The sequence below is a fragment of the Emys orbicularis genome, chromosome 9 (assembly GCF_028017835.1).
Source record: "Emys orbicularis isolate rEmyOrb1 chromosome 9, rEmyOrb1.hap1, whole genome shotgun sequence".
NCBI lineage: Eukaryota > Metazoa > Chordata > Testudines > Emydidae > Emys > Emys orbicularis.
This window is the reverse complement of record NC_088691.1, coordinates 74,600,136-74,628,068: the sequence shown is the minus strand read 5'-3', so window position 1 is coordinate 74,628,068 and position 27,933 is coordinate 74,600,136. Positions and strand designations below refer to the sequence as shown.

The window sequence follows — 27,933 nt, the reverse complement described above, 5'->3', positions numbered from 1 at the left end:
TCTTTTCTGGCAGAACCAGCAGAGATTCCAAGGACTGAATGGACTTACAGGAAGTATATCCTCTCACCCCTTAATCAGAGTTGGGAAACATTGGCACTACTGCTGCCTGTACTAGCCTGTTCCATGGCTAAAGAAAAGACTTCAGTCTCTCAGGCTCATTATAGTCTATATCACTTGTTTTTGCTAATAAAAGTCTGGATTTTAAAAATAGTCACATAAATATACCTCGATATAACGCTGTCCTCGGGAGCCAAAAAATCTTACCGCGTTATACGTGAAACCGCGTTATATCGAACTTGCTTTGATCCACCGGAATGCTTTACCGCGTTATATCCGAATTCGTGTTATATCGGGTCGCATTATATTGGGGTAGAGGTGTATGGAGAAGTTTCAGGAACTTTTTTTTTTTTTTTTTGGTTTATAGTGTCTCATGTATGAGCTTTACTAGTCATACTTTGGTTGTGTGTTAAATATTTAAAACAGGAAATAATGGTGGCATCTCAGGCAACATAGTGCAGTAATGGCTGGTAATGTTTTTTTAATTGGTTACCCACTGTACTAGTCCATGAATAGAGTCCCAGTAATTACATTCTGCCTATCTATGTTCCCTTTTCAGGTTTTCAAATGAACAGGATATTCTTCGCTTTCTGTCCCAAACTGTTACATGGTCTTTGTTAAACAGGTGCCCCGTCAGAGCTTGCAGGCTCAGGCCCCAACACCTTTCAAGTTTAGAACTCCTGAGCACATGGAATGCTCTTTTGTTTGAGCAACCATTCCCCCTCCCCCGGTTGAATCTCTCGAGAATCAGGCAAGCTGGTGCCTGGAGCCGGCCCTGTCGAGAATTCACCCCTTTCACAGTGTCCACAATGAAGTGATTCAAAAATACTCACAACTTATTTTTCCATAGCTCTTACAAAACCCAAAGCCTTAACACACATGTACATGCCTAACCTGCATAACTATATAACATTATTGCACATACAATTCCTACCATTCATCACCACCACTCATGCCATGTCTCAAATTTAGATGGTAAACTTCTTGGGTTCCAAAAATATATATATGTTTTTTCTTTGTGGATAAGTGTACTGAGTTTTGAATTGAGATCACTTTGAGTATTTTTAAAAAGTTTCCCTGTGTCTGTGTGATGGGGTCTGCTTACCCCGCACTAGTCCAGTCAGGGTTAAGCCCATGTTATTGACAGCAGAAGTCCCGCCCCCTGGCAAGACTGGGCATGCTCCAAGTGCTCTAGTAGTATAAAGGGAGGGAGCCCAGCTCATTCTGGGCTGGAGTCTGCAGGGGAAGGACCTGCCTGGGAAGCTCCTGTGGAGGGCCAGCCACAGCCCCTGGGACCGGGAATCGAAGCCGTCCACGGCCTGCCTGCACCCCGGCAACTGGAGGAACCCTTGGAGACGACTGGCCCTGCTGAACACAGAGGACCCGACATCTCATGGGAAATCCCAACACAGACTCTGGTAGGAAGTGACCCAGGGAGGGTGACGGAGTGGTACCTCCCCCCTGGGGAAACTCAGTGTGTTTCGGTAGGACCCCCCCGCTGAGCCAGTGGCAAGCCGCTACGCCACTGTTAGGGCCCTGGGTCGAGGGATAAGGGGCGCCCCAACGCTATAGACTCTGGCCGCTAGGCCACGCCACCCTGTGCCAAAGGGCTGCTTTATAGACTCCGGCCGTTAGGCCCCGCTGCTCTGCATCAAAGGGCGGCTCTATAGACTCTGGCCACTAGGCCACACTGCCCTGCACTGAAGGGTGGCACTACAGACTCTGGCCACTAGGCTACGCTGCCCTGCGCCAAAGGGCTGCTTTATAGACTCCGGCTGTTCGGCCCCGCTGCCCTGCATCAAAGGGCGGCTATATAGATTCTGGCTGCTAGGCTACGCTGCCCTGCACTGAAGGGCTGCTTTATAGACTGTTACCGATGGGCCACGCTGCCCTGACCCTAGGGGCGTGGACCGTTACGTGTGGTGAAGAATGTGGGCAACGCCCGGGACCTGCTGAAAGGTCCATTGGAGGGAATCTAGATGACGGGAGCCCCACCGCCATCCAAGATGGATATAGAGAAGTTTCTAAAGTGGATGCTGGAGAATCAGCAAGAGCAAGCGGCCCAACAGCGACAACAGGCTCACATGATGCAGCAGATGGCCAGCCAGCAGCAGTTGCAGATGACCCAGCACCAAGAACAACAGCAGCAGCTCCTTTGAGAGTTGGCTGCCCAGTAACAATTGCAACAGGAACGCCTAGTCCAACAAGTGGCAACTCTACTGCGCCCGCCGGGAGCCCCAGCCCCCGCACCCACTGGAGCAGGATCTGGAGAGGCTTCAGTGGGGCTACCAATTCGCCTCACTAAGATGGGACCAGGTGACGACCCCGAGGCATTCCTGGTCACGTTCGAGCGGGTTGCCACTGCTGCTCGGTGGCCCCCAGAGCACTGGGACAGGCGCAGACTGCCTACCGCAACCTTGATCCCTGGGAGGCCTTGGAGTACCCCCGGGTGAAAGCGGCCATTTTAGACCAGACCGGCATTAGCCCAGAGACGTACCACCAGCACCTCTGTAAAGAACAGTACCCCCTTGGGGCTCGACCTCGGGCCGTGGACCAACGGATACGGGATCTCTGTTGGAGATGGTTGGACCCAGAAGGCTTGACCGGGCCCTAGGTGGCGGAGATGGTGGCGCTTGAACAGTTCACCCAGATCCTCCCGGCAGGAGGAAAAGCATGGGTGCAACGCCACCGACCAGTGACCTTGTCAGTGGCCGTGAGCCTGATGGAAGACTACTTGGCGGCCGAGGGAGCCGAGGCACTTCCGCGGGGATCCGGAAATCCGAGCCGGAGGGACGGGCCAGGCAAGGGAAGCCCTCGGGGAGCGGAGGCTCGGGAACCTCCGCCCAACACCCGCTCCACACCCACTAAGCCTCCCAGCCCCAAATCCTGGCACAGGGCCACTCAGACTCCGATTCGAAGGGATTGGCTCCCACAAGGGGGGGCGAAGCCCGCCAAGGGTGGGCCCTGGACCTTCAGAAGGCCGAAATCGCTGCTGGGAGTGTGGACAAGAGGGACATTTTCAGCAGGAATGCCCGTTAAAGGATTGCAACTATAGACAAGTCTGGGTTGCCGGCCAAAGAGCCCGGAAAAGGGGGCCGGGAAAGTTAGTGGTCCCTGTGCGGGTCGAAGGGACCTCCACGAATGCCCTTGTGGACTCGGGATGCAGTCAGACCCTCTTGTGGGAGGGGCTGGTTCCTGACCTTAGACTCTCAGGGGAACAGATACACCTACAGTGTGTACATGGGGACATCCGCCCTTACCCCACAGCCTGAGTGAGGATTGAGATTGGCCAGCGGGAGGAAATCCTCCACATGGGCATGGCCCACAGATTGGCCTACCCCGTAGTGCTGGGGCGAGACTGGCCAGAATTTAGGGAGGTCCTCCAGCAGTATCAACCCCCCGCTCCACAAATGGAAGGGGCTATGCCTGCAGGAAGGGGACTGCTTGGACGCACACCAGAGTCCGACCCCGGGGAAGGGACATCTACAGCGGGGAAGGCGCCCGCCAACGCCCAACAGCCGTCCGTGGAAGACGTGCAGGCAGAGCTGGAGCAAGACATTGATTTTGTGAGGGAGCAAAGAGAAGACCCGACCCTGAGTAGGGCCTGGGAGCAGGCCACCATCCCTGACCCCGGAGAGGACACACCTCCGAGACCTCTGCAGGGGCCCTGGTTTGAGATCTGGCGGGATTGCCTATATCGGGTGGTGCAGGAACCACAGACACCTGAGCCGCTCCATTAGCTGTTGGTTCCCCGGAGGTTGCAACGAGGCCTCCTACAGTTAGCGCATGCAAACCCCTGGGCAGGACATCTGGGGCGGGAAAAGACCCTTCAGAGGGTGGCCCGCCGATTTTTTTTTTTTTTTTTTTTTGGCCCGGCATTCACCAAGAGGTCCGGGATTATTGCGCGACTTGCCCGGAATGCCAGCGGGCCGGACCGAAGGGTGTACCCCGAGCACCGCTAATACCCCTGCCTGTGGTCGGTGTACCCTTTGAACGCATCGGAATGGACTTGATTGGACCCTTAGAAAGAAGTAAGACGGGGAATCGCTTTATTTTAGTGATCATGGACTACGCAACACGTTTCCCCGAGGCTGTTCCCCTCCGAGCTGCCACGGCGCCGGTGATTGCCGCCAAACTTGTGAAGGTCTTCGCTAGGGTCGGGATACCCATGGAGATTCTGACTGACCAGGGTACTAACGTATCCTCTAAACTAATAGCAGAGCTGTGCTGCCTCCTGAATATACGGACACTCCGAACATCGGTTTATCATCCACAAACAGACGGTCTAGTGGAGCGTTTTAATGGTACCCTGAAGTCCATGCTGCGGAAGTTCGTGGAGGAAGACCCCAGCCCTTGGGATACACTATTGCCAGCCCTGTTGTTTGCCATAAGGGAGGTACCCCAAGCGTCGACCGGGTTCTCGCCTTTTGAACTCTTGTATGGCAGGCAGCACCGATGGATCCTGGACCTCCTGAGGGAAGACTGGGAGGCACAGGAGACGTGAGTACTCGGGACCACCCAGTATGTGCTACACCTCCGAGAACGGCTCCGAACCTTGGGGGCTTTCGCCCGGGAGAACCTGCTGCGAGCCCAAGAGACGCAGGAGCCCAAGAGACGCAGGAACGGATATATAACAGAGGGGCTAAGGTACGGAGTTTCGACCCTGGGGACCCTCGGCCGAATCAAAGCTCCTGGCCAACTGGCAGGGGCCTTACGAGGTGACCCGACAGGTCGGGCCAGTAGATTACGAGGTCCGGTTGCTTGGACCACGGAGGGACACCCGGACATACCACGTGAATCTATTGAAGGCCTGGAAGGCCAGGGAGGCCTTATTCATCACCCCATCGCCCCCGGACCCAGAACTTGGACCACTAGCCAGGGAACCCCTAGACCCAAGGCCGGCTACGCTCGGGACTGGCCTCACCATGGCTCAGCAGGAGCAAATATCGCGGCTCATAAGAGGATTTCCCCAACGTTCTATCAACCCGTCCGGGACGAACCAACCTTATGAGCCATCATATCGCGATGACACCCGGTCAGAGAGTGAGGGACAACCACTGACTGCTGCCCCGGAAGATGTGGGCCATAGTACAACAGGAACTGGATATGATGCTTGAGATGGGGGGGTAGTTGAGGAGTCGAAGAGTGAATGGCGCAGCCCAATCGTTCTGGTTCCAAAACCCGACGGGACCACCCGATTCTGTATCGATTTCTGGAAGGTTAACGCTGTCTCTCGGTTCGACGCGTACCCAATGCCCCGGGTGGAAGAACTCCTAGAAGGACTTGGGGGAGCGAGGTATTTGTCAACCCTAGATTTAACCAGAGGATACTGGCAAATCCCTCTTACACCAAACTCCCAGGAAAAAACCGCCTTCCCGACACCATTCAGCCTCTTCCACTTTGTAACCATGCCGTTTGGGCTACACGGAGCCGCAGAGACTTTTCAGCGGCTGATGAATAAGCTCTTGCTGCCTCACAGTCGATATGCAGCAGTGTATATAGACGACATTGTGGTCTACAGTAACAACTGGAAGGACCACCTCCGACACCTCACTGGGGTCCTCCAGTCCCTTAGAGCAGCCAACCTCACAGCCAACCCGGCGAAATGCCATCTCAGACAGGAAGAGGTGACCTATCTCGGGTATGTAGTAGGGGGAGGGAAATTACGCCCCCTAATCAATAAGGTACAAGCCCTTATGGATACACCCATGCCCAAGACGAAAAAACAGGTACGCCAGTTTTTGGGACTGGTCGGGTACTATTGCCGCTTTGTACTGGACTTCGCGTCCATAGCTGCCCCCCTTTCAGACCTGACGAAGAATTCTCAGCCGCGACAGGTGCAGTGGTCTGACCCATGCGACAAGGCCTTCAGGACTCCGAAAGAACGTCTCACACAGGAACTGGTCCTGCGACACCCTGATTTTTCAAAGGAATTCATACTCCAAACGGATACTTCAGAGGTAGGCTTAGGGGCCATACTCTCCCAAGAACTGGAAGGGGAGGAACACCCAGTACTGTACCTGAATCGCAAATTATTTCCTCGAGAACAACACTACTCAACGATAGAGAAAGAGCCCTGGCCGTGAAATGGGCTATTGATGCCCTGCGCTATTATCTACTGGGGAACACCTTCAAACTGATCACTGACCATGCCCCCCTCAGGTGGATACACAGCATGAAGGACGTGAACCCCCGAATCATGCGCTGGTACCTGTCACTACAACCATACTACTTCCGCGTGTTTCATCATCTGGGTAAGACTCATGCTAACGTGGATTTCTTTTCTAGACAGGGAGGTGAGGAAGGGGAGATGGACCGCCCCCGGGGGTCCTTCTTACAGGGGTGTGTGTGTGACGGGGTCTGCTTACCCCGCACTAGCCCAGACAGGGTTAAGCCCATGTTATTGACAGCAGAAGTCCCGCCCCCCTGGCAAGACTGGGCATGCTCCAAATGCTCTAGTAGTATAAAGGGAGGGAGCCCAGCTCATTCTGGGCTGGAGGCTGCAGGGGAAGGACTTGCCTGGGAAGCTCCTGCGGAGGGCCAGCCACAGCCCCTGACTGCACCGGGAATCGAAGCCGTCCACGGCCTGCCTGCACCCCGGCGACTGGAGGAACCCTTGGAGACGACTGGCCCTGCCGAACACAGAGGACCCGACATCTCATGGGAAACCCCAAAACAGACTGGTAGGAAGTGACCAGGGAGGGTGACGGAGTGGTACCTCCCCCTGGGGAAACTCAGCGTGTTTCGGTAGGACCCCCTGCTGAGTCAGTGGCAAGCCGCTACGCCACTGTTAGGGCTCTGGGTCGGGGCCCGGTGGAGTTGGGTGGGCCCGGGCCCCCCTACCAGGGCTGCCCCACCCTATAAGGGGCACCCCAACGCTATAGCCTCTGGCCGCTAGGCCACGCTGCCGTGCGCCAAAGGGCTGCTTTATAGACTCCGGCCGTTAGGCCCCGCTGCCCTGCATCAAAGGGTGGCTCTATAGATTCTGGCTGCTAGGCCATGCTGCCCTGCACTGAAGGGCTGCTTTATAGACTGTGACCGACGGGCCATGCTGCCCTGACCCTAGGGGCGTGGACCGTCACAGTCTGTTTTAAACATATAACTATTTCTATCCAAATATATTCTCCATTTAACCAAAGTTTTTCTTAGATGCTTTTTGTTAAAGCAGCAAAACAGCATTAGGCCTTAGTGTTCCAGGAACCAGTGTTACCCTTAACCAAAAAGTAATTTAAAATGTAACTTGTGTCTAGACCCTTATTACCAAAGGCTCTCTTATCATCATCACATACTAATGGCTTGCTTGAACTCTGTATCCAACTTGTAGTTTTATTTATTCTTTATTAAAACAAGTATTTCCACTACATCCATGGAACTAAATGGGTTCCATTTAGTTGTTAATTTTAGCTAGGCAGTTTTAGACATAAAGTTTCCCTTTTTCTTTTCTAAATTGATATTGTGTTTATTAAATTACTATTAAAAGTGATCAGAAAATGTAAAATCCCCCAAATTGAACTGCTTTATTATAAACCCTTGAATGCCACAGATAACCAGGATGAGAGGGGCAAGTGAACTAAATTCAAAATTGATTGACTGGTTCATATTGAAAAAAATGGCCCTGACATTAACCAGTTGGTTAGCTCTCCATTGATGAGTTCAAAGGTGGATGTGACATCACTGGCAGAGGATGTGCTTGGGCCTTAGAGTTGCAGTTGAGTTGGGATGTGATATTGAATAGCTGTTATTAACATTTGTCAAAGCACCATTTTGAAGAGAGGATGCTATGCAATAGGAAGGGAATACTGCAACAGAAAAGGATGGAGCTGGGAACAGAGAGGGAGCATCCCATATTATTTGTTCAACATCTCATCTGTACTTGAATGAAGAATTTGATGGTAAGTTGGGGAAAGGAACTTGAAAATATACACAGTTGAAAACGCAAATAACAGTTACGCAGAGCAGCTAGTCATGTAGTGATGATGACGATGATGTTAAGATACATTACTCTCTCCCCTCTACAGGTGCCTGAAGGAAAGGTGGTAGTTCTGTCTTTTAGATACATAGACTTGGAAAGTGACAACTTGTGCAGATATGACTTTGTGGATGTTTACAATGGTCATGCCAATGGACAACGCCTGGGCAGGTTCTGTGGTACTTTCAAACCAGGTGCCCTTGTGGCCAATGGCAATAAGATGTTGGTACAAATGATTTCAGATGCAAATACAGCTGGAAATGGATTCATTGCTATGTTTTCTGCAGCAGAACCACATGAAAGAGGTATTTTACAACTATGCAAATATTAAAGGCAAACATTCAGAGGCTGTGCTAGCCCATCGGGGGCCCTAAGCAGGAATATTTCTGGGGCCACACCTTACCCTTCACCCATCCCCTAAAAATACTAATTGCATTATTTCCGCAAACCAAAAAATATACCAACACATCATATGCTAATATACTTGTTACAAAGTCCATGTTAAATAAGATGAATGGTATTTTGGAAATAATACTCAATGGGGGCCCTAAGCAACTGCTAAGTCTACTTATGCCTGGCGCCACCACTGCAAACATTATCTTGTCTTTTATAGAATGTACTTAGACTTTGAGGCCAAAGGAACTTTTAAAGTTAAAGTAAGGTTTCCTACTTCTTTGAAAGTTATAACATCCAGAACCCTGCATCCTTGGTACTGAAAGGATACAATAATGAAGAAGCTGCACACTTGTGTTATAGTCAAGGATAATGTATTCACCACAGTATTTGGGGCTGGGAGGAGGAGAAATGAAGCCCTAGACTGGCACTTTAAAAAAAGAAGTCTTCATTTTTGTTAAGTTAGAAAGGTTCTTTTTTTCCTTTTCATTGTCAGTCATGGATATTGACTCCTGTTAGGCACAGATGCCAATTCCTAAGCTTTTCTCTCACCCTCAATTTTGCCTTGGGGGAAAATAGTTTTAATTTTGTAGTCTGGGGACAAGGGAGAATCTTTTGATCAGCAAAGTTAATCTTAATACACTGCTATCATGGATCTTACAGAAAAATTATAGAATGTTAGTCTCTACAAAGTAAAGAGACCAGCCACAAACAGTTTTTAGTTTCTTTACTATGGACAAAATCCTCCCCATGGACACGGAGGGCCCTAAATGCAGTGGAACTAGCAGGGTTATGTTGCACAAAATGGTGTTGCTGCAGAGAGGCTATGCAGTGGTCTCTAAAACCCCTTACACCCTGTGAAGTATTGCTGTGCAGTAGCTCTGGAGGAAAGTGTCAAGTGAGCTGTATCTTCAGCTACACGTACCTATAGAGGAAGAACTTCAGGCTGAGAGCATTTTCTATGGGTCCCATCTGAGAACCCCTACACAAAAGCTTATTTCCTTTGGCTACACACAGGAGTTGGGAATTTGGCTGTAGTGGAACAGCTGTATTAAATGCATTACACACATGCCCTGTGCTTTTGGTCAGTATGTTATGTTTTGTATTTCTAGGGGATCAGTACTGTGGTGGACGACTAGACAAGCCTTCTGGGTCCTTTAAAACTCCTAATTGGCCAGATCGAGATTACCCAGCAGGAGTCACTTGCTCATGGCATATTGTAGCCCCAAAGAATCAGGTGAGCTTTGGTACCCCTTTTAACAGTTACCCACAAAAGTTAACATGTAGGTTGGCAATTTATAATAGTTACTTTGATACTTCATTATGCTTCCTTTTTTTTGTTGTTGCCCAGGTTTCTGCTCAATAATCTGTATCATGGCAGGGAGTACACAATGATTGAGGCATGTTTGATAGGTTACTTTTCATAACTATGTTAGCTTCCCAACATTCTTTTATATGCCACCCAGACTTTCCTATTAATCTTCAGTGCATGACCATAATCTTCCAAATGAAAAAGCTGTCCCTGATAAATGTATTCTTCAGATCTTTAATTCTTTTCCATTTACCAAGGTTTTCCCCCCTTGAACTGGAGGCTGTACGTCAGCTTAGTCTTTCCTGTATTCATCTTTAATCCACATTCCTTGCTTGACATGTACAGGCCATTTAGCAATCTATAGCTAGGCAGTGATTTTAACAATATTATCTGTAAATTGCAGATTACTTTGATGCTTCCCATTTATCTCCAGATGAGCTTGAAAACTTTCTACAAGCTTGTAGTGAAAACTTAGGACAGGATTTTCCTTTTGAATTCTTATTCTTGAGATCCTGTCCCCAGGAATGTTTTAAGCGTCCAAATAGACACATTTTCTATAGATTTCCATAGTGCTTCTCTCAGTGCTGTATAGTTTCCAATGAGTCAAGGGCTTTTTCTCACCCACAAAACCAAGTTTTGTATTATTCACCACTTTTCCTTTTGGCTAGCGAACGTGAAGGTGTTCTACACTAAAAACAAGCCATTCAAAGATTCACCAGTCCACTGGGCATATTTTCTATATAGATAGGGTTTCTACCTTTTTATTAGACAAGGACTCAATCAAGCCACACCCATTTCCCTTCCAAATCAGTATATTACCATTAAGGCAAGCCATGCTCTAATTTAGACCAATAATTGTTTTGTTGAGCTCAGTAAATAGGTTCTCCTCTATGGTGGCCTCTCCTCTTCTTCCATTTTATCATTAGACTTTCTGACTGAACAGCAAGATGCCCATATACAACACGAGGAAGCAGACTAGACATTCTGTTGCTTTCCTGCATACATAAATTTTGTTTTTATTCCTTCACCATTAGTTCTCTCTGTCTTCTGTTTTGTGTCCTTTTTTCTCCTCCATTTGCTCTACCCACTATTTGCTACCTTGTCTACTATCCCCCTTTCCTTCCCCAATTACTCTCTTCCCCTTATTCTTCTCATGTCTGTTTTGTTTCCTCTAGTACCTCCCTCTCTCCCCACCATCCAAGCCAGTGTCTTTCTTCTGTATGCTCCCCCATTTTCCTTTTAACTCCATTTGCCCCACTCCCAGCTGCAGCCAATTGAGATTCTGAATCAGAAGACCATGAAAAAGAAGCAGCCACTTGAGCAACACCAGTGAGGGTCCAGTGGAAAAAAACAAAAACCAAGGAAAACCTTGAATAGTCAAGACAATCTTCATATCTTTTATCCCCTTGGTCAAAAAGAGCAGATTGTAGTAGTTATAGTAGTAGAGATCCCCCAGCAGATAAATAACAGCAAGTAATCCCCATATTTTAGATCTCTGCTTCACTGTTTTTTTTTTTGTTTTTTTAAATAGCATATGCATCATTAAAGGATGACTCGCTGGAATCAACTCTACAGTTACATAATTTTACGTATTGCTGAAAGGTGCTTGATGGGTCCAATATAAGAACCTAAGTAGACAGCACAACTTGATAATGCATTCCACTCAGTTATTGAGCAACTAAATTGCTATCTAGTTGAATATGGATTCATTTTTTGGTACATCTACATAACTAAATCTCTAAAATATACTATCAAAGTAATTCTTCAGCATAGTAAGATCCACATATGCTACAATGGGTCTTCTGCCTACTTGCAGCTTTGGGGTTGAACTCACACCTGTCAGTCACTGGCTGAAGGATATCTCTCTGCTGTTAATTACTGGGTTAGACCATAGTCTGAGACAAATATGGTATCAAGAGAACCAGCCAGAATACAGAGGCACAGATCTGTCTTATCGTTGGAATCAAAGTCTGTTCACAAACTCCCCTAAAAATAAAATATATTCCTTCTCTAACACATGGCTTTTTTTTTTTTTTTTTTTTATAGCAGTCCTGTCAATTAAATCAGGGTTTGGATGATGAACTCTATTCCTAGAGCCCTCTACTGTTTCTCCCCCCCCTTCCATACAGATAGTGGTTCTTAGGACCAACCTTTGTATTCATATATTGAAGACCACTAATTGCTTGAATAAGCAGACAGAGTAAACAATTTTCATCAATTGACAGCAAAGTGAATAAGGCACACTGATGTTAGTTTTATTAGTGCTCCTTGTTATCTTACTGTAAAAAGCCTTAATTAGGTATTTGTTTTTCCCACAGGTCATAGAGTTAAAGTTTGAGAAGTTTGATGTGGAGAGAGATAACTACTGCAGATATGATTTTGTGGCAGTGTTTAATGGTGGGGAAATCAATGATGCTAAAAGAATTGGGAAATACTGTGGAGACAGTCCACCTGCGTGAGTAACTTATTTGGATTATTAACATAGTTATAACTGTATGTCCTTTTTGTTATCAGTTCTTTACTATGGTTTTTCTTGAGGTTATTTTGGCAAAATATGATCTTTTTCTACATCAAGTACATACTGTGGGCTTTTCCTATTATCTCAGATATATTGCAACTATTGTACTGAATAAGGTTAGACTTTTAAATGCCTATGTATATGGAGAGATAATCGCTTATAAAGGTTTCTTCTTTCTTTCACATGGGCTGTCCATGCCCCAGAGCATTTAATTTGTTTGCTCATAACTCTGTGAAATATGGTTGTTCAATGACAATTTATTTTACTTATTACTGATGATTATGCTTTTCACCAAATTGTTTTATCCAGTATTTATTTACTGTATGTTAAATCTTGTCTTACCTCAAATCTTACCTGAAATCTTGTCACACATATCTCAGTCTCCCCTTTCTGTTCAGTTAGTTGGTGATTTTAGTGCTTTGGGCCTCTGACCAAAGCAGATGTCCTCCCATTCTGGTTCCAAATACAATAGCAAAATATATCCTTGGCTGTCCCTGGGCTACAGCCTTCACCTGTATTGATGTAGGCAGGGCCGGCTTTAGGCCGATTCCCCGGAATCAGGCCCCGCGCCTAAGAGGGGCCCGCACCCGCGGTCTGCTCCGGGTCTTCAGCAGCATTTTGGCGGCGGGGGGTCCTTCAGTGCCACGGAAGACCCGGAGCCGAGTGAAGGACCCCGTGCCGCCGAAGACCCAGACCGCCGCCGGGTATTCGAATCGGGCCCTGCAGTTCCTAAAGACAGCCCTGGATGTAGGGCTGTGCTAGTTGACCTTTGCCCTTCGGCATGTTACACAGTTTCTTGTTTGTTTTCCCCTGGGTGCCAGGCTGACAGGTCCTTCACTCCTGGGTCAAAGACGTTTCCGCACCACCTGTCAGTAGAGCTGTTGAGGAACCCTAAGCCACGAAGGGCTTGTATGCACTCCACCCAAAAATCACCCATTTCACTGTTTAAGAAAGTAATTTCCATTGCCCTTTTTAAAAAAAAAAATGGCCTTCCTCCTGGCATCTTTCCAGGCTACTTTAGCACAGCCTTCCTGTACTCCTTTCCAAAGTCTTATCAGTCTGGCCTCTGCCTTGAGCTTTTCCAGTTCCTCCCAGGCTCATGCTCAGAGAAATACCAATTGAATGCTATCACAATGCCCCATACCCAGTCTTGCCTCATCCGTGCAGCTTCTCTTTATGTTCTCTGGAATACCTTCCCAGTGTGCCTTGCAACAACCTACACAATTCCCAGGGTCCCTCAGGGATCCTACTTGAATTCTACTTGGAACAGAGATGTACAGGCCTGCCCTTAAAAGGCCAGTATGCCCATGCGGGCAGGGGACTGGACTCGATGACCTCTCGAGGTCCCTTCCAGTCCTAGAATCTATGAATCTGTGTAACAATATTCTATTGGAAAACATTATTTCCAAAGGTAGTTCTTAGTAATATTTAGTTTTTCTTTCACTCTGTGTACTGAAGCACAAGTCAAAGGTTTAAATATGGTATTTTTATGATCTCAATTAATCTCTGTTTTGGGTTCTGTAGCATTCTATATCAGTGCTCTTTCCATGGTAATGCACAAAGCCCATTCCAAAAATTACATGAAGTGGGGCATTTGTGCCTCAGATGCCCCAAAATTTTCCCATTACAAACAAATGAAGTCTTTTTATTTTAGGATCCTATAAGTCTACTGTAGACCTCAGCTACCTGATTCCACCACCCCATTTTCAGCAGCTGCTACCTAATTCTGTATTCACTATTAACTACCTTTATTATGGTAACAGACAGTCCTGTGGCACCTTTAAGACTAACAGATGTATTGGAGCATAAGCTTTCGTGGGTGAATACCCACTTCATCAGACGCATGGGCTTTTTACAGATCCAGACTAACACGGCTATCCCTCTGATACTTTATTATGGTAATTATTCTCTTCAGCCTTGTCCCATTCTCTGGGTTCTCTGCTGCCCCCTGGACCACTGCTCACCTTCCCTTCAGTTAGTGTCTATGCTTGTACTCTTGCTGCATTAGGCCTTGTGTCCACGAAAGTGCTACATTATATAGCACTATCTGCAGTTGTGCTGGCATACTGCTAACGCAGCTGTGCATGTTAACATCAGAGGGCTCAGACATCAATGGCACAATCCCACGGCCTAGGATGAACCCGAAAAACATGAGGCAATGAAATAAAAAGACAGAATGTGCTTCTGCTCCAATTAATTTACGTATTGAATTCAAATACTTTTAGATGAACTCACAAATGAGTTGCCTGAGTTTATTGATCCTTAAACTACCAGAACTTTTCCACCTTGCTAGTCAAATGAATATGATAGAAGAATACTGTCTATAAGCATTTGGGACAACTTGAGGATTAGAGCATGGTCTATTATGAAGTATGACAGTAATTATTAATTATTTTTTTTCCCTCACGGCATTCATTAGTTGATATACATCAGCAAGGGGCTGATGTTTATGGATTCTTAGTTTTGCCATTTACATTTAATAATATCTTCTAACTCGACATTCATATATTGTCAACATGTGATGCATGCTTGAGTTTCTTCTGCTCTGTGATATTAACATGCATACATATCTCATACGTACTATAAGTCTCATATGTAGTTATATTACTGCCAGAACTAAAACCCAGAAAGACTGTGAAATTCTTTACTGCATAACTATCACGGCTCCCTGAGAAAAGCCTCTAAAAATACAGCTCTAATGAGGAGCTGTCTGGAGTTAAGTGCACTCAGCCTGAAAAAAGCCAACCAATGGCACTGTAATTATATAATCAGGTCTGCAAAGCTGGCAGTAGTAAGTCTTAATTATTCTAGAAAATGTGTAAAGTTTCTAAGTGAGGTTAGTAATTTAAGTATATCTCTTCAGCTATAGTATGGCTTCTTGATGCTGAACTATTTCAAGAGATGCCATGTTGCATTTTGTTTCAAGAAAGACAAGCTTTAAAAAAAATCACAAGTCTATATTATTTGAAGGGAGACTTATGCCTGAGAATGGTCACTAGTTGAATTGTCAAGAGGAAATATTTCCTCACACAATGACTCTTTCAAATGACAAGTTTGATGGACTGAGACAAACTGTCCTTTATGATTATTTACACTATACCTTCATGAGAATAGGTTTTCTGTGGTTCCATACAAAAAGACATTGACTTGTCCTTCAATAAAGGACTCAGTTAGTAACTACTATTCATTAGACTTATTTTGAAAATGACCTTTCTAAATTAAAAATTTAATCATTTGTAATAATTCCAGAAAACAGAACAGTTGGATGTTCTTTCCCCCACATGTAATGTTTTGGAATTAGAATAATAAAAAAGACAAATTTAACAAAATCAAGTTTCCTTAGAAGTAAAGGTCTGTTAGTCCCAGAGATCAGTGAAAAGGAAGTCTCTTCTAATCTTTTTTTCTCCATTTTTCACATCCCCAGGCAGCAGCCACATACATGAGTGACCTGTGTGCCTAAAATTCCGGAGTTAAATGTGAAGAACTTTGTAGCAATTAGAGCAGGGGACTGAGGGTTAATAATCTTGCTTTTTATTTGTGCCTTGGTCATTGCTGTGTCCTTGACCTAGTTACTTGGGGCCTGATTCAACTCCTGTTCACCTCAGTGAAAATTAATATGGTCCTCCTCTTAACCCTTCATTTCTCTTTTTATCTATCTATAAAGTGACACAGTATCTACCTTACAGGGCAGTGTGAGTCTCCATTAATAGTTGTAAGTGCTTTGAGGGCCCTTAGTGACTAGTGCTATAAAAGTGCAAAATGTTTCAGGAAAAGTATCTCCATATAAAGGTGAGTTTTCTAATAAATGGAATGTGTTGGTTTTCTGATGGTGAAGCATTTTCTTAAATAAGTGGACCTAATCCCAGACAAGAGGCAGTCTGGTCCATGATGTGTTCAACAAATGCTTGTGCAGACATGTTTTTATTAGGGCTGTCAAGCAATTTAAAAAAATCACGATTAATCGCACGGTTAAACAATAGAATACCATTTGTTTTAAATATATTTTTGGATGTTTACTACATTTTCAAATATATTAATTTCAATTACAACACAGAATACAAAGTGTACAGTGCTAACTTTATATTTATTTTTAATTATAAATATTTGCACTGTAAAAAAACAAATACTGTATTTTTCAATTCACCTCATACACGAACTGTAGTGCAATCTCTTTATCATGAAAGTTGAACTTACAAATGTAGAATGATGTACAAAAAAAACTGCATTCAAAAATAAAACAATGTAAAACTTTAGAGCCTACAAGTCCACTCAGTCCTACTTCTTGGTCAGCTAATCACTCAGACAAACAAGGTTGTTATAATTTGCAGGAGATAATACTGCCTGCTTCTTGTTTACAATGTCACCTGAAAGTGAGAACAGGCGTTCACATGGCACTGTTGTAGCCGGTGTTACAAGATATTTACGTGCCGGATGCGCTAAAGATTCATATATCCCTTCATGCTTCAACCACCATTACAGAGGACATGCTTCCATGCTCATGATGGGTTCTGCTTGATAACGATCTAAAGCAGTGCGGACCGACGCATGTTCATTTTCATCATCTGAGTCAGATGCCGCCACCACCAGAAGACTGATTTTCTTTTTTGGTGGTTTGGGTTCTGTAGTTTCCACATCAGAGTGTTGCTCTTTTAAGACTTCTAAAAGCATACTCCATACCACGTCCCTCTCAGATTTTGGACGGCACTTCAGATTCTTAAACCTTGGGTCGAGTGCTGTAGCTATTTTTAGTAATCTCACATCAGTACCTTCTTTGCATTTTGTCAAATCTGCTATGAAAGTGTTCTTAAAACGAACATGTGCTGGGTCATCATCTGAGACTGCTATAAGATAAAATATATGCAGAATGTGGGTAAAACAGAGCAGGAGACATACAATTCTCCCCCCAAGCAGTGTAGTCACAAATTTAATTGACGCATTATTTTTTTAACGAGCATCATCAGCATGGAAGCATGTCCTCTAGCATGGTGGCCGAAGCATGGAAGGGGCATATGAATGTTTAGCATATCTGGCATGTAAATATCTTGCAACGCCGGCTACAAAAGTGCCATGCGAACACCTGTTCTCACTTTCAGGTGACAGTGTAAATAAGAAGCAGGCAGCAGTATCTCCCGTCAATGTAAACAAACTTGTTTGTCTTAGCGATTGGGAGAATAAGAAGTAGGACTGAGTGGACTTGTAGGTGCTAAGGTTTTACTGTTTTGTTTTTGAGTGCAGCTATGTAACCAAAAAAATCTGCATTTGTAAGTTACACTTTCACGATAAAGAGATTGCACTTCAGTACTTGTATGAGGTGAATTGAAAAATACTATTTGTTTCATTTTTACAGTGCATATATTTGTAATCAAAAATAAAAATATAAAGTGAGCACTGTGCACTTTGTATTCTGTGTGGTAATTGAAATCAATATTAAAAATGTAGAAAAACATCCAAAAATATTTAATAAATTTCAATTGGTATTCTGTTATGTGTGATTGCAATAAATTTTTAAAATCGTGTAATTTTTTTCGGTTAATCATGTGAGTTAACTGCAATTAATTGACAGCCCTCGTTTTTATGTATACTGAGAACAGCTGCCATGGGATAAGAGAGAAGGTGCTCTCATGGATTGGTAACTAGTTAAAAGATAGGAAACAAAGGGTAGGTATAAATGGTCAGTTCTCAGAATGGAGAGAGGTAAATAGTGGTGTCCCCCAGGGGTCTGTTCTGGGACCAGTCCTATTCAACATATTCATAAATGATCTGGAAAAAGGGGTGAACAGTGAGGTGGCAAAATTTGCAGATGATACAAAATTACTAAAGATAGTTAAGACCCAGGCAGATTGCAAAGAGCTATAAAAGGATCTCTCAAAACTGGGTGACTGGGCAACAAAATGGCAGATGAAATTTAATGTTGATAAATTCAAAGTAATGCACATTGGAAAGCATAATCCCAACTATACATATAATATGATGGGGTCTAAATTAGCTGTTATTTATATTCAAGAAAGAGATCTTGGAATCATTGTGGATAGTTCGCTGAAAACTTCCACTCAATGTGCAGCGGCAGTCAAAAAAGCAAAAAGAATGCTGGGAATAATTAAGAAAAGGATAGATAATAGGACAGAAAAGATCATGTTGCCTCTCTATAAATCCATGGTACACCCACATCTTGAATACTGTGTGCAGATGTGATCACCCCATCTCAAAAAAGATATATTGGAACTAGAAAAGATTCAGAAAAGGACAACAAAAATGATTAGAGGTATTGAACGGCTTCCGTATGAGGAGAGATTAATAAGACTGGGACTTTTCAGCTTGGAAAAGAGACAGCTAAGGGGAGATATGATTGGAGGCTAGGTCCATCAATGGCTATTAGCCAGGATGGGCAGGAATGGTGTCCCTAGCCTCTCATTGCCAGCAGCTGCGAATGAACGACAGGGGCTGGCCACTGTTGGAAGACAGGATGCTGGGCTAGATGGACCTTTGGTCTGACCCAGTAGGGCCATTCTTATGTTCTTATGCTTCTGATCAGTAGCATCTTGCATTTTGAACGCAGACTCCAGAGTTGCTGGTTGCCTTTGGGACAGCAGTCTGAGTCAGTGTTCAGATTTGGTGATATAGTCCAGTGCATGCTATATCTTCTGGGTTTTCCCATAAGCAAGTTTATAGTACATTTTATGGTGCTTATCATAATATCATAAAGGCCAAAATTAGATGGTTCTTCATAACCATATATCTATTGTGTATTAAAACATAGTTCAAGGTAAGCTATTCCAGTATTCCATCTCTTCATTTTAAGTGGCAAAATAACTGATAAGACACAAGCCTCGTGCTAGAGAGAATATATGCATTAAAAACCTAGGACAAGTCAAAAGATCAGATTAGAATGCACGCATAAATTACATCAGTGCTTCAGTAAAATGAAGAGCCTACGATGGGCTGATCCTGTACCTATTGAAGTCAAAGGCAGTTCTCCCATTGACTTCAGGGATGCAGGATTGACTCTGCAGAACAGAATTACAGTAATTTATGCACGCTGGACAGTAGGAAAATAGAATTTTGTAAGGTTGCTCTATACTGGTGTTTCTGATGGATACTGTTATAACAATGTCCCCTGCTCCTCTAATGAAAAGCCAGGTGCTGTGGAGCACTGAGGGTGCAGGAAGTGAATAGACTCAAAGGACAGCAATGAAAATATTAGCTTTTTGAAAGAGGGGTTAAATTTTGAGGCTGCTTTCAATAATTACATAAGACAGAGCTCATTAACCAATTGTTACAAATAACATAAAACCACTGTAACAGAACAGATGCACTTCAGGAGTACAGTTGTATTGGATCCATGCACTCCTCATGTGTTTGCAAGCATTTTACTTTCTACCTCATATTGCACTCTAGGTGAGCAATCCACTATAACCTTGCACCTGATTATGTCTTACAAATCACTATACCATCTAGAAATCAAGATTATACTGAAAACCTGCAATTTAATAGATCTTTTTCAGTAATCATAATTTTTTTTTTAAACAGTGTGTTCCCAGTAAGTAGCAAAGTCTGGTACAAACAATAGCAACAGTGTCCCTAGGCAGTTAAGCTAATACAGTTGAAAAGATTCTTCTCCTGCTAGCCAGCAGTATAATCTTGTTATAAGTAACTAGTATCACCTGTGCAGTATTAATGTAATTCAAATGAGAAGATGATGTGATGTGCATAGATAGGTCAAATATCCCTCAGATGTTTATTTTTACTCCTAGTGTTTTGCAATCAGAGCACAGCTTTTACATAGCGAATACTCAGGGTTCTTGTAATTCCACTGCTCTGTGCCAACTTTGTGGCAAAAGAGCAAATTCTGTGCAACTCCAGAATCAGCTCTTAGATGCAGAATTCCAAATAACAGGAGAGAGAGAGAGAGAGAGTGTGTGTGTTAAACCCACAATTAACTGAAGTCATATTTCACTTGTGGAATATCAGCCAAAAATGGAGATATTCACAGGTTTTATTTTAAGGGCCTAATTAGGAATATTAAGAATGGCCACTTAAGGCTTATGAAAAAAACAAACATCTATCGGATTTGTTGAGTGGTAGGGAGGCAGTCAGAATAATTTTATAAGTTTTACTTTTTAAATCCATTTCTTATCTTCTTCCTCCCATAAGAATATTTTTCTTTTTGTTTCTATTGTCTTTCCCATTCCTACTCTTCCCTTGTGACCCTTCTTTTGTATGTAAAATGCATATTAACAATTATTAATGAAAATCAAACGGATGTCTCCAAAAAGTGCAAAAGAAGTAGGAGAGGGGAAAGGAGAATGCACTGCTGCCACCCAGTACACGACAAGATGGGCTGTGGCAGCAAAAACCATAGTCACAGAAGCTCTTATTGAATTACAGTAGTACCCTGAGGTAATCCGCATTGGGGTCCCGCTATGGTAGGTGCTATACAAACACTATTGATGAAATGGCAACTATTTAACAGAAGTATCTGCAATCATATGTATTAAATTTATACATTACATTTAAACACCACAACAAAACTCAGTTGGCTGTGCCGAGATTTGGGGGTATATACCCAATTATTGGAAAAAAGCTAAATCCATAGAAGGCAATAATACCTGAACTTTCCCTTTACTTACTGTTCTTCTTTTCCAGGAATTTCAGAATCCACTATTAAATTCAATTTCTCCATCCTTTCAAAAATGATTAGTAAATTTTTCATTTGAGTTTGAAAAAAAGACTTTTCCCCATATTAGCCAGTTACCAAGGACTTTTGAAATGTTTCCCTCCTTTTCATTAGTCATTATTGCTCTTTTTCCATGGTGCTGTTGTAAAGGCAAAGCTGAATTTAACAGCGCTCATTTTGAGATTAGTCTTAGAAATATGGGATTTATGATTAATTGTATGATAAAACAGAAAGAGCTGGGTGATGAACTTATCTCTGATCCAAGTACGAGTATCTGAAATGTGAGCAAACACCACCAAAAAATGAGTTGGATTTAGCCTTGATTTATTCTTCTCCCCATCCTAAGCAGCCCCCTTGAAACCAAAGGTGCTGCATGGCTGTAGGGCCCCTATTCTGGTATCACTTATACACTTGCTTAACATTATGCTCAAGAATAGTCCCAGTGAAGCCATATCTTCAGAATATTTGTGTGTCAGTGTGAAGGGAATGGCACTAGTCATGTGCATAAAGTAACATGTGCATAAATCTTTTCAGGATCAGGCCTAACTGATAGAATAATTTGCCTTTCGATCAGTGACTGGTATATTGAACTGCTTTTGTATTTATGTTTCCAGTTAAAGTTTGCTTGAGTGAGTCTCCTGAAAACAGTTTCCCATAACAATGAAAATTACTGTCACCTACTGAAAATACTGTAGCTCTTCAGAGCTCTATGGCCTAGTTGATAGAGCGCAGGGCTGTGACTCAGACCTGGATTCTATTTCTGCCAGTGCCATTGGCCTGTTGGGTGACCTTGGGCAACTTTAATCACCTCTGTGCTTCAGTTTCCCTGTCTGTAAAATGGGGATAATGATGCTTGCCTGCTTTGAGATCCACTGCTAAGTATTTAGTCATTTTGTGCTATGAATGTTATAAAAACTTCCTGGTTTAAAGGCATACAACCAAAGTATTTTCTTCTGTTTCAGGCCCATTATATCTGAACGAAATGAGTTGCTCATTCAGTTCTTGTCTGATTTAAGTTTAACTGCTGATGGCTTTATTGGTCACTATAAATTCAGAGCCAAAAAGTTACCCACAACCACAGTTCCAGCTACGACCACTCCCCCTGCAACAGCAAGTAAGTTGTACTGGTTTTATTTTATATTGAAGAAGAATTCACTCCAGGAGAAGGAAAGATGAAGGGAAACTGTAGTAAAAAACATGTGAAAAAGCAGAACTTGGTTTTGCGGTTTGTTTGTATTAAAAATGTTGAGGGAGTGGATGAAAATTAATGCACCCAGGGGAGTCACTAGAATCCATTTAACATCATTAAAGAAAACTCCTCCAGTCTAGAGTTTCCTGTGCCTGTAACTGTCACAGGTGAGAAAATCTGAAGTAGCATTTCCTACATTTGCTCATGTTTCTGGCAGATAGCTAACAAGTAACTTTCACCATGGTACTCACATAGTGTAATGCAAGACTGATTTCTTGTTTATGCTAAATAAAATTCTGGTTACTCTTCTGAAAATTGTTCCGGTTTAGACTTCTGAGGAAACCATGAAATCGTTTCAGGATGAGTTTGTACGTAAAAATTTACCATACTTGTCTCTGTTTGTCCAGTTGGTGAGATCTAACAAATGATGCAGACGCCAGCTGAATTCTCATTAGACCCTACTGGCAACATCACAGCAATGTTTTATCTTTCGGATTAGGTTTGTGCAAAAGATTGTGGCGGTGTTTTGTAAAAGAAATATGCAATACTAAAAAATGAGAGCGTCCCTTTTATACTTGCCTAAATATAGACAGTGTGTCTAAGATCAGTGGGAAGTTTCCCACATGCTTCGCCAAAATCACCTCATTGCTGGGATTCTGAAGGGCTTAATGCTTGCAATCTTCATATCCTGAATGTGAGAGATTAAATGTATAATAACATCAGCATACGCACAAATTATTTATGATGTTTTTTACAGCATGTGGGTTGATTTGTACTTAAAACAGATCAAATTGTCATGATAACAAAGACTTCAGAAGGGTTGTCAGAGATGTGGTGCTGAAAATATATAATGAAAAGCTGTTGAAAATAGTCTTTGGGAGAAAACAAACATTTTAAAAATCGAAATAATGAACTATAAAAGATAACTCTGACATGACAGTGGAGGGAACCCTAGTAACAACTAATGGAGTTCTTCCTCAACATAAAGTTCTCTATTTTAAGTTGTTACTTCCCATATTTGCCAGTCCCTAAACTTGTCAGCTGTCTGATATTCAACCGTTTACATCAAGGGGCCCATTCATCTATTTTGGTAACTTTTTTTTTTTTTGTAAGCTTTATTAATTTGTTCTAAGCTTTTTAAACCAGTCCTTGTGGCACCATTGATGTTAAAAATAAAGCCAGTCCACTAGTGATCTCACAGAGTATGTAGCAGACTCAGAGGTGACCACAAAGGAGAGCTTGTTGGGAAGAGACAAACAGGAAGAACACTCAATTTGTGATCTGCTCTCCATGGCTTAGACCTGTATGACCAAAAACAACCTTCCACAGTTTAAACTTTTGGCGACTTACTGAATAGCATGTGGAGAAAAGTTGTGGATATTTTGTTGGTAACAGAAGCCTTAGTAATAACAGGCATTTATTATCTTGCAAATCAAAATAGTTCATCCCTGCATTAGACTTGTTAAACCATTAGTGACTGTTTAACTTTTAGCAGGCACTTCCATTAACCATCATGTTTAGTTATATACATTTACAGAACCATTATTATTAGGAAACATGGCAAAGTACTGAAAAACCATGAAGTTTTCAAAGGATTAAAAGTAGGTCTGTCATAGGTTTCACCCCCACTCTGAACTTTAGAGTACAGATATGGGGACCTGCATGTGAACCCCTAAGCTCAATTAACAGCTTAGATCTGGGCTGGCTGCCACCACCCAAATAGTTTGAGTCATTTGGGAAACTCTGTCTCCCCCCCAAAACCTTTCCCTCCCTGGGTAGCCTTAAGAGACTTCTTCACCAAATTTCCTGGTGAACACCGATCCAAACCCTTGGATCTTAACACAAGGAGAATTTAACCACCCCCCCTCCTTTCTCCCACCAATTCCTGATGAGTCCAGACCCAATCCCCTGGGATCTTAAAAACCGGGAAAAATCAAATCAGGTTCTTAAAAAGAAGGCTTTTAATTAAAGAAAAGAAAGGTGAAAGACAAACCTCTGGGGGAGAGTAGCATACCAGCTACTCTCACAGACAACAGATTCAAAACACAGAGGATGTTCCCCTGGGCAAAACTTAGTTACACAAAAGAATACCCAATTTGATTATTCCCCTAATTGCAAGACAAGTTACAAAAAGAAAATAAACAAAACCTATTTATTTCTTTTCTAATACTCACTACTCTGATAAGAACTGATTCCTTGATCTTTTCCACTCTGGCGGAAACTGACTCAGACAAAGGGAACTTCTCTCCTTCCTTTTGAACCATCTTGTCCTCCCATTGGTTCCTCTGGTCAGGTGTCAGCTAGGCTAGGTGAACTTCTTAACCCTTACAGGTAAAAGAGGCATTAACCCTTAACTATCTGTTTATGACAAGGTCAGTGACTATCAATTAAAGGTTTTCACATAATGCTGCATTATGAGTTTTTTTTTTAATTTCACTGTATAGGTCAAATCATGTTGCTTACAGTATAGCTACAGATAAAATTGATACCAATTAAAGGTTTAATTAACTACAGCCAGACCCTCTCCAGTTCATGCTTTGCTAAATTGCAACATTTCTCATCCACACAAGCATCTTCCCACTTCTCATATGCTGTAATGAGGTCTCGTACCAACCAGATTTTATTATTTTTACAAAATATACAGTACTACTACATATACTACACTTACTAGTATACCTTGAAGTATCATGAATGCACACTAAATCATAGTTGACAAAATATTTTGTGATGCATTCACCCAGTCATTAATATGCGTTTCACGCATACTCTCTAAATAGACAAAAGGAACAAAGAGGGAGAAAGGAAGTACTGTTTTACAGATGGGTAACTGAGGCACAGAAGGATTAAGTGACTTATCCAGAGTCGCACAGGATAGCAGCAGAGTTAGGAAATTGAACCCAGATCACCTGAGTTGCAGTGCAGTACTTTAACTGCAAGATTATCTTTTCTGTCTGAAGGAGGCTGTCTAGTTATAAGCTTATGCTCCCAATACTTCTGTTAGTCTTAAAGGTGCCACAGGACCCTCTGTAACTATAACATTGTGTCTCAATGATGGTATTTTAAGTATACTGTTAAGACTGCATGGCAGTGGGTAAGAAGACAAGGAGATAATTTGAATGCCTTATCTCAGATCACATTACATTGTCAAATATAAATGTTATTGCAAATTGTCACTATAAATAAAGAAAAACTGCATTAAAAGAACATGAACAGTGATAAGTTGTAAACCCACAAAATTTAAGACTATTCAGCAATAAAGCTGCCATCATTTTTAATGTCATCTTGGCATCCCTATTTACTCCAACACACACACATCACTTAACATTTATACTTGAATGCATAGACACAGTAGGGATTAATTAAGGCTGCACTTGCATATTTCATGACTTTGCCACCAAATATTTCCTAAAAAATTGATGCCTTATAGACAGGTTTTAGTTGTACCCCTGACTGTTTATTGTGTGCAGTTATGTAACCTCATAAACCAAGTGGGCAGCTGAAATCTCTGTATTTATAGTATGCATTCTGGATTGTACAAGGCGTTTTCAGTTCTGTTCAGTTAATATGGCCATTAAAACAGATACATGAAGATAACATATATATAATAAAAAAGATCCAATAAAGATTGGGTGAGGAAGTTGGAAGAAGACGACTATTGAAATCATCTTCAGGCAATTCATCCCTTGGAATCCCAAATCTAGTTTTGCAGATTGAAAACACCAGGAAGAATCTTGAAAATATTATTTAGAATGTTTAAATACACTCAATATCAATTTTACTCATTTACTTTTTTTGTCCTATGAAAAAAAGCTTTGAAACCTACAGTTGCCCTTTGCCAGCAAAAATGTAGACGGAATGGGACTCTTGAGAGCAATTACTGTTCAAGTAACTTTGGTAAGAACAACAAAGTTTATTTCTTTATAATTAATGACTTGGGGCTATGTGTTTAGTCTCTGAGGAATTACAGAGAATGTAGTTGTAAATTGCCATTAGTATGCAAAGAAATGTTTTCATATCATCATACTATCTCTCTCTCTCTCTTACGTATCTATGATTCAATACATTCCTGGAGATGTTTTGAAGTAAAGACAGTGAATGTGTATCAGAAACAAACATACTTTCTCAGTCTAAACACAAATGACTACACAGAAGGTGAACTGTTGCTATATGAAAGTGTCGATTCAGGTACTGCGCTGGCATACTGTCTTGCTGGAACAGCCTGTATATATTTTATTCACAACGATATGTTTGCTGTACGTACTTGCATTACTCACTATTCCATAATTCAGTTTGTAGATGTTCAAAATATTTTTTTAAATAACCTAAGGTGAAATATGGAGAAGCTGTGAAAGCCTATAAGCCATACTTTTCTTATTCAGATATAAATTACTGGTGATTACCGTATATACTCATTCATAAGCCGAATTTTTTAGTAAAAAAGGGAAGCGCCAGAGAAGGGGGTCAGCTTATGAACGGGTATAGAGAGGGAGAGGTGGGACACAGCCCCTCCCCCCAACAGAGGGGGCAAGGAGAGGCAGCACAGCCAGCAGAGCTAGAAGGGAAGAGGCGGGGCCAGAGTCTCTCCGCTTCTGGCCACGCTGCTCTCCCCCCAGCCTCCAAAGCAGCTGCAGCTACGGGGCTGGCAGGCTGCAGCCGTGCTGCTTGGCCCCGCCCCCCAGAGCAGGCTGTGGCCATGCCGCCCGGCCTGCCGGAGCACACTGCGGCCGTGCCGCCCAGCCCAGCCCACTGGAACATGCTGCAGCCGCGCCACCTGGTCTGGCCCGCCGGAGCAGGCTGCGGCTGCGCTGCCCAGCCTGCCGGAGCAGCTCGAGCCAGGTCAGAGACATCCTCTCCTGGCCTTCCCCAGATAAGGTGGGAAGGGATGGGATGGGGAGAGTGTGGGGGTCCCAGGCTAGGGGTGGGGTCATGTGGGGGGTGGTCACAGGGGTTACTCCCCTGACTCCCAGCTTCCCCCCCCCCCCCAAAATTTCCCCACCAGTTGCTGTCCCAGTCTGTCAGGGTAAACAGCTGGGGCACCGGGACACTTTGTTTACTTAGGTTTACCTCCCTGCCTGCGGATGCTAGAGGTAAACAAACCGTCTCGGCCCACCAGCGGCTTATCCTGATCGCCCGGGAGCCAAAGTTTGCTGACACCTGAATTACAGGGTCAGCTTATGAACAGGTTATAAAAAAATTTCCATTTTTACTTATCCATCTTGGGGGGGTTCGGCTTATAAACGATCCGACTTATGATTGAGTATATACGGTAAATGGTGTTCTACTGTATTTGTACAGTACTATCAGTCAGTGACTTTGTTTAGTTACCTCACAAGGTGATTCCCCCATATTACTGTTGGAACCCTCTTTTTAAATCTCACTCCCTTCTACGGCTATTGAAACCTCACGTTGTGGCCACCATCCTCTCGGCCAAAGAAAGTTGCTCACAGTAGCCTTTCAAGCTAATCCAGTGAGCATATTGCTAATTGTCTTTCCCACTGGGTGCAGCTTTGTGCATAGCTTCGCCATAGCAAAACAGCCCTAAAGACAGCAGATTTGGGGGCCCTGGAAAAATCCCCTCACAGGTGGCTCCTTAGATAGCATAGGGCCATAACGTAATGTCTTATGCCACTTCCCGTCCTGTCTGCTGGCATAGAGAGGTGGCTGCTGGTGCAAATTAGAGAAGTCTTCAGGTTTCTCTAATTTGCCCCCAATGCAGATTGGCTCATGATCAGAGGGACCTGAAAATGGCCTTAAGCCATGGTGTTTGCTCCCCTTATTGAGCTGTGCAACAACTTGATCACAGCCCATGATCTGGGTCAAA

At 43.4% G+C, this 27,933-nt stretch overlaps 1 protein-coding gene across 1 annotated transcript in view; it reads left to right on the top strand.

The window, feature by feature from the left end:
* PCOLCE2 (procollagen C-endopeptidase enhancer 2) overlaps positions 1–27,933 on the top strand; it is a 48,470-nt gene that overhangs the window by 16,718 nt on the left and 3,819 nt on the right. Inside the window, exons 3-7 of the mRNA XM_065411036.1 lie at positions 8,076–8,331; positions 9,532–9,656; positions 12,050–12,186; positions 21,886–22,037; positions 25,923–26,006. Coding sequence (XP_065267108.1) covers positions 8,076–8,331; positions 9,532–9,656; positions 12,050–12,186; positions 21,886–22,037; positions 25,923–26,006 — 754 coding nt within the window. The remainder of the gene's footprint in view (positions 1–8,075; positions 8,332–9,531; positions 9,657–12,049; positions 12,187–21,885; positions 22,038–25,922; positions 26,007–27,933) is intronic.